This window comes from Anomaloglossus baeobatrachus, chromosome 6 (genome assembly GCF_048569485.1).
Source record: "Anomaloglossus baeobatrachus isolate aAnoBae1 chromosome 6, aAnoBae1.hap1, whole genome shotgun sequence".
NCBI lineage: Eukaryota > Metazoa > Chordata > Amphibia > Anura > Aromobatidae > Anomaloglossus > Anomaloglossus baeobatrachus.
The window spans coordinates 404,515,135-404,533,905 of record NC_134358.1 but is presented as its reverse complement, the minus strand read 5'-3'; the positions used below and the strand labels follow the sequence as shown (position 1 = coordinate 404,533,905).

General features: G+C 43.5%; 1 protein-coding gene across 2 annotated transcripts in view; it reads right to left on the bottom strand.

The window, feature by feature from the left end:
• TBX20 (T-box transcription factor 20) overlaps positions 1-18,771 on the bottom strand; it is a 52,425-nt gene that overhangs the window by 26,397 nt on the left and 7,257 nt on the right. For both annotated transcript variants that reach the window (XM_075316590.1, XM_075316591.1), the window contains exon 3: positions 3,378-3,542. In XM_075316590.1, coding sequence (XP_075172705.1) covers positions 3,378-3,542 — 165 coding nt within the window. The remainder of the gene's footprint in view (positions 1-3,377; positions 3,543-18,771) is intronic.

The following is an 18,771-nucleotide window of genomic DNA, read 5'->3' as shown; positions in this document are numbered from 1 at the left end:
CAATCGAGAAGCTACATAGATGGCAAACAATCCAAAGTTTGTAATGAAACCCAACTTCAAAAAATATTTGTAGCCTAAAGTACATGCATTGTCCACTACTTTGACATTGATGGCCTATCCCTAAAATAGGATCAATGTCTGATTGCCACCGACACCCCACACCCCGTCGATCAGCTGTTCTCGGTCCCGGTAGTGGCAGCAGGCAGCCGGAAATGCTCAGTTCCAGAACTGCCCCGTCTTATAATAGTGGCCGCAGCCAGGTACTGCACTTCCGCCTCCCATTCTAATCAATAGGAGGAGGATGTGCAGTACCCGGCCTTGGTCACTATGAGAAGACTAGCTGTTCTCAGCCAGCTAATGCTCGGTTCAAGGGTATACAGCTCTCCTCCCCCCAAGGGTATACAGTTCACCTCCCTAGTATATAGCTCCCCAAAGGTATACAGCTGTCTTTTCCCCAAAGGGTATACAGCTGTCCTTCCCCAAAGGGTATATAGCTCTCCTCTCAAGGGTAAACAGCTGCCATCCTTCCCAAGGGTATACAACTCCCCTCCTCTCAAGGGTATACAGCTTTCCCCCAAGGGTATACAGGTTCCCTCCCCCAAGGGTATACAGCTCTCCTCCCCAAGGGTATACAGCTCTCTCCCGAAGGGTATACAGCTCCCTTCCCCAAGGGTATACAGATCTCCTCCCCAAGGGTATACAGCTCTCCTTCCCAAGAGTATACAGCTCTCCTACCCAAGGGTATACAGCTCTACTCCTGAAGGGTATACAGCTCTTCCCCAAGGGTATACAGCTCTCTTCCCTCACAAGGGTATACAGCTCACCTCCCTAGTATATAGCTCCCCCAAAGGTATACAGCTGTCCTCCCCCAAGGGTATACAGCTGTCCTTCCCAAGGGTATACAGCTTTCCTCCCAATGGTAAACAGCTGCCTTCCCTCCAAAGGTTATATAACTCCCCTCCCCCAAGGGTATACAGTTTCCCCTCAAGGGTATACAGGTTCCCTCCCCTCAAGGGTATACAGGTTCCCTCCCCCAAGGGTATACAGCTCTCCTCCCCAAGGGTATACAACTCTCCTCTCCAAGGGTATACAGCGCTCCTCCCCAAGGGTATACAGCTCTCCCAAAGGGTATACAGCTCTCCTCCCCAGGGGTATACAGCTCTCCTCCCCAAGAGTATACAGCTCTCCTCCCCAAGGGTATACAGCTCTCCTCCCGAAGGGTATACAGCTCACCTCCCTGGTACACAGCTCTCCCCCAAGGGTATACAGCTCACCTCCTTGGTATATAGCTCCCCCCAAAAGTATACAGCTCAAGTCACATGATTCAGGGCTTCTCTCACTCGCATGCAATCAGAAGGGGAGGACGGGTGCCGGGTGGGTTAAATCCTTCGTTCTATAGTCTGTGGAGCTTAAAGAGCTGCGGCGCAGGTGACATGAGGAGCTGTGTGTGGGGCAGCGTGTGTGGAGCTAGAAGACAGGCAGTGGCAGGAGAGGAGGGCCGCAACTCTGACACCAATCCCCCAGACCTGAGTGTGCAGGAGCGGAGCATGTTAGGCCACCTGTGAGCCCGAGGCGAGGGAGGACAGGACAATAGGTAGCGGTGGATGACCTGCAGCCAGTGTCGTGGCAGGCTGCGGGGAGCTGGGCACGGTGGAGAGCCACTGGGGCACACAGGTAGATGACGGCAGTGATGGCGGCTCCAGGTACAAGACAGGACACAGGCTGTAGGCGCTGATCTCAGACAATGGGAATGTAGGCCGCGACCTGTGCATAGATGGGCGCTCAGGGCCGCTGCTCGTGACTCAGCGTGCTGCTGGGGCTGGTGCTGGGCTTCATCATGGCCTCCCACCTCATCATAACCCCGGGCCGCCGACCTGCACTGGTACAGTGGCAAGTGGTCCCGCTCCACAGAAGGACCAGCGACGGGCTGTGTGGGGCAGACCGGGAGCAGGACGGACCTGAGCTGACATGATCTGCAACCCCCATACAATGGAGCCCTGGAGCCAAGCAACGAGGACGACTTCCCCCGGGAGAGGAACTTTCTCTTTGTGGGGGTGATGACTGCACAGAAATATCTGCCGAGGTGGCGGCATATGCGAGTTTATGTATGGGATGGGTCGGCTGTGATGACGTCACATGGAGGGGAGGGATTAGCAAGTAACCACGAGTAATCCCAACGGCTCTTATATATATAGATGAAGCAGCGCCGGAACTGAGCATTTACGGCCATCTGCTGCCAAGATTGAGAGCAGCTGATCGGTGGGGGTGCCGGGTGTCAGACCCCGGCCGATCAGACATTGATGACCTTTTCTAGGGATAGGCTATCAATGGCAAAGTAGTGGACAACCTGTTTAAGTAACAAAGTAATATTTCCCCAAAGATGGACAACCATTAAGGTCATTTGAATGGGGTTTCAGCTGCATTCACAAAAATCTATTTCAGCAGGCTTAGCTTCCTGAATCTGATGAAACTGAACAGATCACAATTGATTGCAGAACTGATTTAAAAATCATTAGGCATCAGTTATCATCGGGATTTTTCACAATTTTCTCACAGTGACTGATTCAGTGCTCAATCAAAATGTTATATCAAGCATTGTGATCCATCCTACACCAACATCTGAAGCTGTCAGCCGCAAAAACTGATGTACCAGAGTCGTAATGTCCATACAATTGAATCAGTTAACCAAGAGGTCCCCAACCTGTTTATGTGGCTGGTGTGCCCATGATGTGTGACTCGCGGCTGCCTTCCAGCTTGGTGCATAAGAACCATGTCTAGCAAACAGCTATGAAAAGCAGGTCTACACATGGTGACTTTTGAAAGTAGTCTTGCATAGAAGAGCAGGTTAAGAATGAACCCCTGGATCTTGGTAGACACCTTGTTGTGATTTCTGTAGAAAAGCTTTGACACTACCATTATATTGGTAATGGGGTCTCTTGGTGTCACTACTGTAAAGGGGGCAAAAGCTGGATGTGGCTCACGAACCTCTCTCTGAGCTGAATTTGACTTGCGACCTTCTATCAAAGCTGCATGTGGCTCTCAAGGTCAGAAAGGTTGAGTACCTCTGAGTTTACCCATGTGAATTAATTGCTGAAACTATGGTTCAAAGTCTTATTTATGTTCAGGGGGCCTTACTAAAAATATCAGATAGCGCTCATGAGCAAGAATAGTGCAGTTCTCAGGAAAAAACAAGGAATTAATTTTTTTTCTAATGCCATTTAGACCCTTTAAGCATGATGTCTGATGATTCAAAAATTCTAACGTTCTACAGCAGCATTTGTGATACTTTGGCCAGATTTTCTAAACCCCTACATTATCACATTGCTCACAGTTAATTTTTCAATAAATATGATATCATTAGTATTTTTATCACTTACCGGGCAGGTAGAGGAGGATCTGCTTTCCCGGCCACCAGCCAAGATGATCTGTGGTAGGCATATCTGTATCTTTTGTTGTCAACTGGTACTATATCCATTAGAACTATGTACTTGGCGTCCGGATCTACTCCTGAAAATGAGACCCTGATTGTAGGAAACATCCTCCTAAAAGGACAAGCAAATATAAAAGTAATAAGAATACTAAAATCATACTTTTTACTATGATAAAACTAATACAAGTAATTGTTGAAAAAAACAGTTCTACCCAAAAGACTATCTATATATATTAGTATATACTTTTTTTTATTATTATTATTATTATGGTATTGTTATTATTATAATATTTTTTCATAGCGCCCTTACTAAGTTAAAGTGCTCTGGGAGTAAAGGGTGCTTTACACGCTGCGACATCGCTAACGATATATCGTCGGGGTCACGGTGTTTGTGACGCACATCCGGCGTCTTTAGCGACATCGCAGCATGTGACAGCTAGGAGTGACGATCAACGATCGCAAAAACGGCAAAAATCGTTGATCGTTGACACGTTGCTCCTTTTCATAATACCGTTGTTGGTGCATGCCGCTGGTTGTTCGTTGTTCCTGCAACATCACACATCGCTATGTGTGACACCGCAGGAACGACGAACATCTCCTTACCTGAGTCCACCGGCAATGAGGAAGGAAGGAGGTGGGCGGGATATTCCTGCCGCTCATCTCCGCCCCTCCGCTTCTATTGGGTGGCTGCCGTGTGACTTCGCTGTGACGTCGTACGAACCGCCCCTTTAGAAAGTAGGCAGTTTGCCGGCCACAGCGACGTCGCAGGGAAGGTAAGTCCGTGTGACGGGTGTAAGCAATGTTGTGCGCCATGGGCAGCGATTTGCCCATAACGCACAACCGACGGGGGTGGGTACGCTCTCTAGCGATATCGATAGCGATATCGCAGCGTGTAAAGTGCCCTTAAATGTCAAGTCACGAGAGAGCAATTCTTACAGGTAAATTTTAAGGATAAATTAAAAATGTATATGTCTCACCTATATGTATAAAATTTTATTTCAATTTTCCTGTCACCCATAGAGTTTACCTTGCAGAATATATTATCTAACTGAAGTTTTTTTTCTCAATGTCTTATTGGTAATCCATTCATCTCAAGTGATGTAAAAGTATAGTATTTTATATGTTTTTTTATCCTCAATGTATAAAATGATTTATAGTTTGTGTTCCCATATTGTATATATTATCCCCTTTACCACTCAACCTGTTTTCACTATCCTGACACGGCCAAATTTTTGCAATTCTGACCAGTGTGACATTATGAGGTAATAACTCGTGAACGCTTCCACGGATCCTGATGATTCGGAGACTCTTCTTTTGTGACATATTGTACTTAATGTTAGTGGAAAATTTAGGACAATATTTTTTGTTTATTTATGAAAATATCGGAAATGTGGCCAACATTTTCAAACTTTTAATTTTTATACCCTTAAACCAGAGAGTTATGCTACACAAAAAAGTAAATAAATACCATTTACCACATGTGTGCTTTAAAAAAACACCACTTTTTAAACTTAATTTTTTTGTTAAGAAGTTAGAAGGGTTCAAAGTTTATCAGCAATTTCTCATTTTTCAAACACAGTTTACAAAGCCATTTTTTAGGGACCACATCACATTTGACAGTGACTTTGAGAGGCCTAAGTGACAGAAAATATTAAAACGTGACACCATTCTAAACTGTACCCCTCAAACTACTGAAAACTACATAAAAGAAGTTTATTAGCCCTTCAGATGCATCACAAAAACTAAAGAAAGGGTAACAGGAGAATATGCATCATACAATTTGTTGTGCAATTTTCCCTGAGTACGCCAGTACAACATATGTGGCAGGAAACTACTGTTTGGGCACATGGCAGGACTCAGAAGGAGTGATAGTTGAATTCTGGCCCGCTAATTTGGCTAGAATAGACTGTCACATCGAAAGAGACTTTGAAATGCCAAAACAGCAAAAAAAAAACCACATGTGACCCTATTTTACAAACTTTACCCCACAATTAAATCATCTAGGGGTGCAGTGAGCATAATGATCTAACGTGGTGCGGGGAAGTAGTTGTGGGTGAGGTAGTCATCACCCCAACATGCTGCATGAAGATGGAGGTCCTGGCTGGGTGTGTGGTGTTGCACTTCGGAGGTGGTATGCCTTTTTTCAGGAGGTAAATTGCCGATGGTTTTGGCTAGCCAGGACCAGATGATATACAGTTCATTAAAGAAGACCACAAGTTCATAAAAATGTAGTTTTACTGAACATAAACTTGGCAACAACAATGTACGTGAGATAACAGACACAAATCTTCTTGCACGTTTCAGTGTCACAGAGGATCATTAAGTACGCATTCTTCATTTCAATTGTTCCAACCTCCATAAGTAATTTTCTTGTCCACACTACCTAGCCTAGTACTACATCACAGTCCTTAGAAGTAGCGATGAGTGAATCCCCCGAAGCTCGGCTCACTGAGCCGAGCTGAGCAAGGGGTGCACATGTGAACCTTTATCGAACAGAACCCAAACCGAACTCAAGCCTTTATCCGAGCTTTTTACTTTTAACTCGAATGACCTCCTGACGACAACCCCACGACACCTGGATGCGCTGGTGTCAAGGCGGTGTCGTCTGGAGGTCATCTGAGTTCATTAGATATTCCAATGACCTCCTGTCACTGCACACACTACTGGGTACTCACCGGTGATGCTGTACCTGGCAATGCTGTTGCTTCCGGGTCCACATGTCTACATCTGCTACGGTAACGTCTAAATCCCAGTGGTTAAAAGGACCTTTGCTGACATCATGCCCATCTGACTAGAAGGGCTGCATATTCTGGTCACATGGGCATGACATCATCAAAGGCCTCCACCAAAGGGGGCATGGCCTGCTTGCTAATGGCACCGGTCACCTAGCTGCTGAGCTCCAGCCACCTCGACTCCTAACCGGCTCACTGCGGCTCACCAGCGGTACCAATTTCTCTGCACACGGGGGGAAAGTGCTGCGGAGGTACCCAGGAACGTGGCATCCCAAGGGGAAAGTCCCAGAAGAAGCCGTCCCCGGCGAAAGTTACAGACTTCTTCTCCAGCACGGGACGAGGGAAAATGGCGGCGGCGTCTTCCTCCACAGCTTCCTCACGCTCATCCAGGAGGGGATCCACAGCGGGCCCAGACTTGGACACAGACACTGCAGATATACCGCTTACCAAAGGTACAATGCAGAAACTGCTCAGGGCCCTCCACTCATCACTGCAGCAGGATTGGAAAGATATGGTGGCTGAGCTGAGGGGAAATATCACTGCCATAGGCAGTCGCACAGCACACATTGAAACTAAAATGGAGGAGCTGACAAAGTCACACAATAGCCTCATTGATGCCAATGCAGCACTGGAGGAACAAGTGCAAAAGCTCCATACCAAGGTCTTGGATTTAGAAGACAGGTCCCGCTGTAACAACATAAGGATCAGAGGAATTCCAGAGGCCATACCAGACAAGGGGCTGCAGAGCTTTCTAGGCTCCTTACTGCAGGAGCTGCTCCAAGACCTGTCTGCAACTGATTTCTTGGTGGACAGAATACACAGGGTCCCTAAACCTAAATCCCTCAGTGCTGATGTCCCCCGGGACACTTTGGCTCGCCTGCACTTTTACAAGGCCAAAGAAGCCCTGCTGCAAGCCATGAGAAAGAGGTCTTCTCTGTCTGAGCAATTCCGGCACCTGTCCATTTTTCCGGATCTGTCTGCAGGAACCCTGAGAAAAAGGAGGGAATTTGCCCCTTATACCAAAATTGTCAGGGATGAAGCTATATCCTATAGATGGGGTTTCCCTGTAAAGATCCTGCTTTTCCGAGCAGGAAACACCCACGTCTGCCATTCCCCACAACAGCTGGCAAAGCTCCTATCCTCATGGAACATGGCAAATCTCCCGGCCGGATCTCCAAGAGCTACAGGATCATCCCAAAGGGATAAAGTAAATGAAGATTGGTCCGTCGCGTGAGTTATGTGATATGTCTGAGTCGCGGCTGAGACTTAGTTGCTACTTTTAAGGTCCGCTGGTTCTGTTCAACCAGGACCCTGAACCCCCATGGCGGTACATTTCCACCATACCGCAGGCCCCCTTTTTGGGCTTTTTTCTATGTGGACTGATGCTCCCTACATCAGTAATGTTAGTGATGTTAATGTTGTCAGTGTTATCTCTTTCCTGCGTAACCTTCCTTTCTCCCCCCGCAGCTCTAGACAAGAGACTTTTTTTCATGTACAATGGTACTGAACTGTATGTCTATAAATGTTAGGGGCCTGAACTCGCCAGCCAAGAGATCCATGTTTTGGCGGGAAGTGGTTAAATCCAAATGTGATGTGATATGTGGTCAAGAGTCTCATCTCCTCCAAGGGGACTCGCACAGGTTAAATAAATTTCCTTTCATACTGTTGGCTTGTGGGAAAAAAAAAGGCTGGAGTATTCATTTGTGTAAAAAATACTGTTGCGTTCACACTACATTCACAACATTTAGACCCTGAAGGGAGATACGCCATTATTAATTGCTCCATTAATGGATCTAAGTATACTATTGCAACCGTTTACGCCCCCAACTCTGGTCAGATCAGCTTTTTGCGGAGGTTTCTTTCCAAGCTTTCATCCGTTACAGAGGGTAAGCAAATAACCTGCGGGGATTTTAACATGGTAATGTCCAGCACTCTGGACTGCTCCAATACTGCTGTAAAGAGGAAGGAGATGAGCACAATAATTTCAGAAAGGCATCTCCATGATATATGGAGATACCAACATGCAAACGAGAGGGACTACACATTCTTCTCTTCTCAGTTCACCTCATATAGCAGATTGGACTACTTTCTGGTTGAAAGCTCACTTATTTTGGATTGCTCAGATTCAAAAATTGGATTTATAGCTTGGTCGGACCATGCCCCCATATACCTGACAGTCCAGGAGCAAAACTGCACGCCTGTTTTTACCCGGTGGCGCATGAATGACTCCCTCCTAGCCTGTAGACAAATCTCTGAGGAGTTACAAGCCGACCTCGCAGAGTTTTTTAAATTTAATGACAACAAGGAGGTGACAGAGGAAACGCTATGGTCTGAACACAAGGCCTTTATTAGGGGGTCATTCATCAAAATTGCCACTAGGGAGAAAAGGAGGCATCAGGCAACTTCCAAAGCTCTACTGTTCCACATAGCGCTTTTGGAAGCCCACAATAAATCTGCCCCAAACATGTCAACATCTGACGAACTCAGGAAACTAAGAACATAGCTCCACCAATTGTTGATGGTAGACTATGAGAAAAACTTAAGATCCCTCAAACAGCGGTACTATATGATGGGTGACAGGGCGGGTGCCTTACTAGCCAGGAGGGTTAAAAAACGAGAAATGCAAAATAAAATTGAATACCTCGTGACGGGTTTTAATGCCACAATACGCAACCCAACGGAAATAGCCAATGCATTCGCTGATTTTTATCAGTCTCTCTACAACCTTAAAAATGACCCCACTGCCCCAAAGCCTACCCAAACGGCAATTAATTCCTTCTTAAACAATATTAATCTTCCTCGGTTATCTGCAGTATAGCTAGAGCAACTAAATTCCCCTTTCTCCCTGGAAGAGGTTCGCCAGGCAGTGATCACAGCCAAAAGAAATTCAGCTCCAGGGCCAGACGGCCTCACTAACTCCTATTATAAGCAATTCACTGAAACCTTGTCTCCATTTCTCCTGAGACTTTTCTCCTCTTGGCGAGCCACAGCAGATATTTCACCAAATAATCTAGAGGCCATTATGACTACCCTGCCAAAACCAGGAAAATCCCCTATTTCACCAGGAAACTTCAGGCCAATATCCCTCCTAAACTGCGACTTAAAATTATACGCCAAAATAATCTCAGCTAGAATACATAAAGTCCTTCCATCACTGATTTCCCCGGATCAAGTGGGGTTTGTGGCGGGGAGGCAGGCGAAAGATGGGACGAGACGTATGCTGGATCTGATTGCGGTGGCTGAGGGGAGAAAAATCCCCAGTGTATTCCTGTCCTTGGACGCAGAGAAGGCGTTTGACAGGGTGCACTGGGGATATCTGAAATCTGTTCTGGCCAAGTTTGGATTTGAAGGCCCCATACTTACCGCCATAATGGCACTATACTCTAACCCTAACGCCAAAGTTCTGGCATCCGGATTTATATCTCGGAGTTTTGAATTATCCAATGGGACACGCCAGGGGTGTCCGCTCTCCCCTATCATCTATGTGCTTGCTATAGAGCCTCTGGCGCAGACTATCTGTGAATGCCCTCGGATCTCGGGGATTCGAGTGGGGAGTACAAACCATGTGATCAGTCTATATGCGGATGATGTGATTTTATCCTGCACTAATGTAGCGGTGTCCCTAAAACACGTAATGGAGATCCTGTCCTCCTTCGCTCAAGTCTCGTATTACAAGCTTAATATTACCAAGTCCTTAATTTTTCCGCTCTTCCTGCCCGCCTCAACCAGAGCCACTCTTTCTCATCTTTACCCTTTCAAATGGGAAGACGAGGGTATCCCCTACTTGGGTATTATACTGGCCCCGCTACACTCCGTGATCCGGAAAAATCTGCTGACCCTGCACACCTCACTGGATAGAGAACTTACTCGCCTTTCTCTTCTCCCGCTCTCTTGGGTGGCGAGAATGCAGACCTTTAAAATGATCTGCCTCCCAAAAATTATCTACTTACTTCGGTGCCTGCCCCTAACAATTCCGCAACGGTATCTCACCAAAATTAATTCGCTAATGAGTAAATTTATAGGGGCTGGGAAAAAACCTAGAATAGCCCTGAGATGTATGCATGCCCCGTTAAGTGGTGGAGGAATGGGTATTCCTAATATTCTAACATACCACAGAGCCGCTATCCTGGAACCGGCTCGAGATTGGTGGAGGAATGATTCAGACTTAAGATGGTTACTGTTTGAGTACACCTGGGCACAGGTCCACTCCCCTAAACAATTCATAGACTCCCTGCTCCTAACCCCTTCGCCCCCCGGCGATCTTCTACCCATCACAGCAGCTCTAAAGAAAGCTTGGTCCTTGTGGAGCAAGCCAGTGTCACATGCTTTTGGTCCCAGCATTCCCCTTAGATCGCTAGAAGCCTTCATTCCAAAATTGAATCTTGCCGCCTGGACACGTGGAGGTCCAATCACCCTAGCAGATCTCTATAGAGAAGGCATCTTACTCCCGTACTCAGAAATGTGTGATAAATTTAACCTTCCCCGACACAGTCTATTCCAATTTTTTCAAATACGTCACTTTCTTCAGTCCGCTCCTCATCTCCCGGCTCCCACGACAGCCGACCACGCCTCAATTAAAAAATTCTTTCAAAATAGCAAAATCAAAGGCCTTTCATATATCCATAATATGCTAAACTCCCCACAACCAGACAAACAATTGCCGTATATGCTCAAATGGGAAAAAGATCTAGCTTCTCCGCTTCCGTCGCAAGAATGGTTCGCGGCCTCAAAATGGATCCACAAATTCTCTCCTTGTCTCAATCATATAGAGCAATTAAAAAAGGTTCATCTGAGGTGGTACAACTCCCCTACTAAACTGGCTTCTTTTTCCCCACATGTGTCACCATTGTGCTGGAGGGGCTGCAACCATAGGGGCACCTTGTGTCATATGTGGTGGTTTTGCCCTAAGTTATCTAACTTCTGGCAGGAGGTGATCAATCTAATCCACGAGGTTACTAGTCTCCGCCTTTCTCCAAACCCAACCTTAGCGGTGCTACACATTGGCTTAGATGGGATCCCGGATCTTTTAAAAAACATCATTTCTCACATTCTCATAGCTGGCAGGTACTGTGTGGCATACAAGTGGAGGTCGGTGAGCCCCCCTACAAAAAGAGAACTAATTGAGAGGATCAACCTACACTGGCTATACGAAACCAACTTGGCCCCTAACCTAGAGAAGAGAATGGTGAGACTTAAACAATGGCACCCGTGGGCCACTTCCCTTTATGCAACGGCCCTCCCCCAGATACAGACGCATACACCATAAATAAATTGATTATGCCTAAGAATGCCATGTAGAGCTGCTTCCCCCGCCCCCTCTCTTTCCCCCCTCCCTGCTCCTATGTTTAAGTTGTTGTTGTAAGGGGTATTTAATGTCCCAGATTGATATTCTGATAATGGCTCGAGGCTATTCCACCTCTTGCTACTCACTGCTCCTGTTCTTGATGTTGTTGTATGAGAAGTTTGTATTTTTCTGAAAACTCAATAAAAACCTTTATGATAAAAAAAGGCCTCCACCAACATAGATGATACGAGGAAGCAACATTTTTTTTCTAAGTCCACGTGCGCATGGAGTTGTTTATAGTAGAAGCAGGGGTCTGGGAGTAAGACCCCCAGATGGGGGGTCCCTGATAATCATACAAGGAGGGGCTTTGCTTCTCCTGCACCTCCCCTAGTTGTGCGTCTCACCCCCAGAACCCCGCTTCTATTATAAGCAACTCAAAGCCCACATCGACTTAGAAACATAATGTTTATTCTGGCTGGAAACGTCACCTGAAGCACCTTGGATTAAAGTGCGAAGCCGTGTTCCCGCTACCCCGCCAGCACTTTAATAGTAAACAAGCTGTGGATATAAGGAGCGCAATAGGGTCTTATCAGTGTAAAATGTGACTTTTTAATAGGAAAATCACTCACCTGGAATAGTTGTGAAACTCACAACCAGTATAGAGACATATAACAGCTGCAGCCGATCCCATGTGCCAAAGGCAGAAGCAAAACAAAAACCAGGATAATTGTGGTATACTTCGTGCTGCTGTATAAAAAAACATTCCAAAAAATAAAAGCAATGTGGATAGTTTATTCAACCATTTATTTAATAAACCATCCACATTGCTTTTTTGTTTTGGAGTGTTACTTTGTACAGCAGCGAGGAGTAGACCACAATTACCCTGGTTTTTGTTTAGCACTTTAACAGTGACTGTGCATAAACTCCCCTGGCAGCATTGGCAGTGTTGAAGGGCTGGCAGGGAGCAGTTACTGACCTCGGCCCTACAGTCCTGACCTGAGACATGTTTTCAGTCAGGACCGTAGCCAGGACCGTCTTGGGACCTCATGTGGGTTACGTCGGACCTGGGTGTTTTAGGGTTAATAACGTTGTGAAAGAGGGTGCTTTTCTATTTTATTCCAAATAAAGGTTTTTTTCGGGTGTTTGTGTTTATTTACTTTTACTTACAGATTAGTGATAGGGGTGTCTTAGATGCCTGCCATCACTAATCTAGGGCTTAGTAGCAACTGCGGGCTGTTATTAACCCCTTATTACCCCGATTGCCACCGCACCAGGGCAATCGGTAAAAGCCTGGTAAAGCCCCAAGATTGTCACATCTAATGGATTTGACAATTTCAGGCAGCTACAGGTTGCTGTTTTTAGGCTGGGGGGATTAATAACCATAGGCTTCTCCAGCCTGAGAATACCAGCCCCAGCTGTCAGGCTTTATCATCGCTGTTTTTTTTTAATTATTTATTTAAATAGTTAAAAAAAAAAAAGAAAAAAAAAGTCGTATGGGATTCCTCTTATTTTGATACATGGCCAAGATAAGCTCAGGGCTTGGGCTGCACCCTGATGCCGTATGCTTTATCTGTGCTGGATATCAGAATATGGGGGGACCCTATGCCAATTGTTTTATTTATTTATTTATTTTTATACCATGATACTGACTTGCAGACGAGGTCTGTGAGTATTTGAAGCCAGACGTTGTCGCACAGGCTGGGGGCACATCTGACTGCAACCACTCATAGACACCAGGTTGGCTGGTGGGTGAATAAAGCAGTGACTTGCGATGAGCGGCGCAGAAAGTGAAGTAGAGGCTGTGAGAGCTGTGTACAGCTGCATGGGAGCAGTATGACAGCCGCCCCAGTGATCGGTGAGTATGAAGCGCTTGCTCCTACCCCTTTGGGCTGGATTTCAAATGTATTTTTGGAAACACGGTGTTCGTGGGAAAACCAAACCGAATGCTGAGTTCTAAGTGTAATGCTCAGAATTGTACCGAACCTGAGTTTGTGGCCAGGGTACCTATCGGAGGGAATCCCTCAAACGCGACTCCTGTCCCATGCCACATCTTTACAATTACAATGAAATTTCAGAAGGTAATTGTTTCTGAATCACGATTTTCAGATATTTACCCATAATCCCTGGTGTAAGCGATCAATGTAGAGGGCAAGAGAAATGTGAGCCACGCCTTACTACGATCTTTGGTAGGCAGAATAAACAAATCAACAGCAGTTAATGTATTGGCGTTATTACTATTTTATTATTAATTTTAATGCCATTTACCTTGTGGTATAAATTATTAGTTTGTTTTATTCCTCAGGTCACTACCGATTACAGGGATACAAGATTTATATATATATTTTTTGTTTGGCTACTATCCCACTTTTTTATAAAGTAAAGGTTTTTTGCATCAACAAATTTTAAAATCTATAGTTTTTTTATTTTTCTGCCAACAGAGTAAGGTGAGGACTTGTTTTTTGAGGGATGAGTTGGAGTTTTTACTTTTACTATTTTGGGCCACATAATATGTTTTGATTGCTTTCTATTCTGCTCTTTGTGAGGCAGAATCAAGAAGAAGCAATTCAAGAATTGTTTTTTTTGGAGCGGGGCTTTAAACCATTCAAAATATTGTAAAAGTGATAAGACTCCTATATTCTTCTGGCCAGTACGAATACATTTATATATATTTTTTTGTTTTACCACTTTTACACCATAAAAACAATTTCATAGAAAAAAAAATGTTTTTGCATTGCTGTATTCTTAGAGCTATAGCTTTTTCATTTCTCCACTGAAGTAGCTGTAAGCTGTAAGCTGTTTTTGCAGGACAAGATGACATCTTCAGCTATGCCATTTTAATTTACATACAACTCTTTGATCGCATTTTATTCCACTTGTTTGGGCGGTATGATAAAAAAGCATAGGTTTTTTTCCCTGTATTTTTTAGTTATATATTTTATGGTGTTCACTGAAGGGCTTAAATAGTTCGACAGTTTTATAAATTTTGTTGTTCCAGACTTGGTGATACCAAATATGTGTACATTTATTTATTTTTCATAAATATATATAAATATTGATATCACAGCTTTTCTTTTTTTTTCTTTGTCTTATGATTTTTTTTTAAATATCTTTTCCCTTTTTTTTAATTATTTTTTACTTTTTTACTTAGTCCCTATATGGGACATTAACTTGTATTAGTCTGATTTCTGCTTTAATCCATTGCAATGGGCAGCACGGTGGCTCAGTAGTCAGCACTGCAGTCTTGCAGCGCTGGGGTCCTGGGTTCAAATCCCACCAAGGACACCATCTGCAAGGAGTTTGTATGTTCTCCCTGTGTTTCCTCCCACACTTCAAAGACATACAGATAGGGACTTTAGATTGTGAGCCCCAATGGGGACAGTGTTCCTGATGTACGTAAAGCGCTGTGGAATTTGTTAGCACTATATAAAAATAAAGATTTTTTTTTTATTGCAATGCACCAACATTGCAATGGAGTATACCTGTCACTTTTTCACTGACAGAAGCCTCTCCGACGATGGTGCTGGCATGATATTCATGACGTGATCACGACCGTGGCAACGATCAGGCCCCTGTGATCATGTCGCAGGGGCCCAATCGCTTTGGGAAGGAGTGCAATCCCTCTCCCAGCCTCTTAAATGCGGCTATCGCTATTGATCACAGCAATCAGTGGGTTAAGCAGCCAGGTAAGGTGTGGCAATAGCTACTAGCTGTGAGAGCTGGAGCTCGGCTGTGACATAAGCAGAAGCCCTGGCGTTGATCGTGTGTGCACAGCTCCTGTACCTGAGCGATCACCATGATGTACTACATACTTCATAGGTCAAGAACCCCTTCCCAACCATGATGTAAGCGGTATGTCATAGGTCTTTAAATGTTGTCTTTTATCTAATTTTATTTGAAGTATGACTAATATGTAAATGTACAAACAATGCTTTTTCACAGCAATGGATATACGGTAATTAAGTATGTCATAAGTCTACAGTGTGTAAAATAAATATTCAACCCACCACCAATTTTCTATGTAAATATATCTCTAAAGGTTCCACTGACATAAGTTTCTCACCAGATGTCAGTGACAACTCATTCAATCTATACAGGCATAAAAATAAAACCATAAATGTCCATAATTTAGTGATATGTAATAATGAGAAATTACACAGGGAAAAAGTATTGAACACATGAAGAAATATAGGTGCAAAAAGCTATGCAAAGTCAAGACACCAGCTGAAATCTATCAGTAATTACAAAACAATCCTGCCACTTATTGCAAAAAAACAGCAGGTTCAACTGAAGAAAACCTATGAATAGATGCTTCATTACCAAGCTACACAAGAATCATCACATAATGGTTAAAACCAGTGAACTGTCTCCATACCTCTGCAACTTATTGTTGCAACACAATCTGATGGCATTAGTTACAGAGAAACTTCCAAACCACTGAAGGTTTCAGTGAGCACTGTTGGAAACAATAATCCAGAAGTGGAAAGAACATAATTTCACCATAAACCAGCCATGACCAAATGCTCCTGACAAGATTTCAGACAGAGGGGTGAAATAATTATCAGAAGAGTTGTCCAAGAGTAAACAAAAACCTGTTGAGATGTGCATAAAGACCTGGAATCAGCAGATACAATTTATTCAAAGAAAATAATAATCTCCATGGCCTATGTGCACGCTCACCACGAAAGACTCCATTGCTGAACAAAAAGCATGTTCAAGTACATTTAAAGATTGCTCAACAACATTCAGACAAAACTGTGAAATGCTGAGAGAACATGGTTTGTGCAGATGAAACCAAAATTGAACTCTTTGGATGCCATAATACACTCCATGTTTGGAGTTCAAAATGCACTATATATCACCCCAGAAACACCATACCAACAGCGAAATTTGAAGGTGGGAACATCATTGTTTGGAGCTGTTTTTCAGCATACACCACTGACAAACTTCATGTAATTGAATGAAAAACGAATGGACAAATGTACCAATGTGCTGCTATCTAGCAGCATGATGAAGATGAAACGAGGTTGGATATTTCAGCAAGACAATGATCCCAAACACACAGCCAAGGAATCTCTCAATTGGTTTCAGAGAAAGAAAATAAGGCAACTAGAATGTCCCAGCCAATCACCTGCAACCAACAGAAAATGTATGGAAGGAACTAAAGCTCAGAGTTCATAGAAGGAGCCCACGACACCATTAGGATTTAAAAAGTGTTTGTGTGTTAGAATGGGACAAAATCACAAAAATCACAATGCATGTGATTAATTTCTCCATACAGGAGGCGTCTTGAAGCTGTCATCACCAACAAAGGCTTTTGTAGAAAGTATTAAATATATTTAAGTAAGCGAGTTCAATACTTTTTTCCCTGTATCATTTCTCATTATTACACATAGCTTAACTTATGGACATCTATGATTTGATTTTTTTTTATTGTGTGGATTGGATGGATTGTCACCGACACCAGGTGAGAAATTCATGTCAATAGCACCTTTCGAAATATACTTACTTACAAAATTGGTGACGTGTTCTATACATATGAATTGTTACCAGTAAACATCTAATAAACACATTGCTCATTTGCAGCTTCCTAGTTAAAGTCTGCTCCTTCCACAGCTCAGTCCAGTTCCATGTTAACAAGCTATTAGCAGATTTTGCTGACATCATCAGTTTAACACAATATCAAAAGAAAATCATACAAATTCTACACTTAACCAGTTTAGTCACCATAAAGTAAATGAAGGGAACATTTTTGATTGATGCAGCATATTTGGTTTATCAATGGACTACCAAAGTAAGAAACCATTATGTACTGTTATCCTCTAAAAAGCCACATCAAGCTGCTAATGAAATATAGAGGGCATAAATCAAGCTCTGGCAGAAAAATGTCACATGAAGAATTAAAGGGGTTTTCCAGTTTAAAAAGATGAAGAGTCTTTCCCTATTCCTCTGTATTCCCAGTGCGAATGAACGGTCCTGTGACCACGTATACTGTATGCAATTTGCATTTTTACAATCACGGGATAACTAGTTTAATTTTTCTTCATCTAAAACTGAAGAGAAAAAGGTAACAATTTTTTTGAACTTTTGACTTTCAGGCTCCATATCTCACCATCCACTACAGCATCAAATGTGAGACTACCATAATTTTATAGACAATCATCTTGGATATCTCAGGCATAAATTTGACTTGCAACTATTTAGCATATGATTACTTATGCAGTTTCTTGTCACGTCACTGCATTGTTACTGTTTTGATTCTGGTGGTGGGAAAAAAAATGTCTTCCTCTATACTACAAATTACAACCTATTCTCACTTCCCCTATAGCTAAGTGTGTTATTAGGTCAATGGGCAAGTGAAAGGTTGCTGACTCATATTGAGAAACAGCCATGAAGATTTTCCAAGGAAAGAGAAACACCATTCAGCTCATCAATAGTGGACTCTCAGCCAAGAAAATTGCCAAACTGCATCATATGAGTGTCATGAGAGTTTGAAAAATATGAAATGAAGTCCATCCATCTATTCAAAAGCCAAGAGGTGGACATCAAGGCTCGAGTTTGCAAAAAAGTATGAAAAGTAGACAGTAGAAGATTGGAAACAGGTGATTTGGATCAATGAAATGAACATCAATAGACTAGGCTCTGATGGTTGCAAATGGGTCTGGAAGAAACAATGTGAAAAGGGGCTAACGGATCAAGAAATTGAAGGAACTGTCAAGTTTGGTGGAGGAAGACTGATTATATGGGGTTGTTTCAGAGCCCAAGGTGATAGATACTTGACCAGGATCGATGGTGGTCTCAATGCTGAGCTATATCTGAGTATCCTACAAGATGGGTTACTTCGTACACTAGAGTACTATGGGTATGAAAAGGACGACATAGTGTTCCAGCAGGACAATAACCCAAAGCATATGTCAAGATTGGAGAAGAAATGGTTCAATGACAATGAAGTAGAGGTGCTGGATTGGCTCCCAAGGTCTCCAAACCTCAACCCAATAGAACACTTGTGGGTAGAGTTGAAGATAAAAGCTGCATACGTACCCAAGTGAGTTGACCAGTATGCACCAACATTGGGAATGTGTAGATGAGACCTGGGATCAGATTTTGGTGGAGACATGCTTGAATCTGATCTAGAGAATGCCCAGAAGGATTTAGGTAGTGTTGAATGCCAAAGGTGAATTTACAAAATACTAACAAAATAATAAAAATTAAAATTTAGATTTTTAGATGCAAAACAACGCCAGATGTTTTATCTTGCCTGTAAATTCTTAACAACTTTTCAATTTTTAATTTGCAGTTTGATATAATTTTTTTATTGTCTAATATCA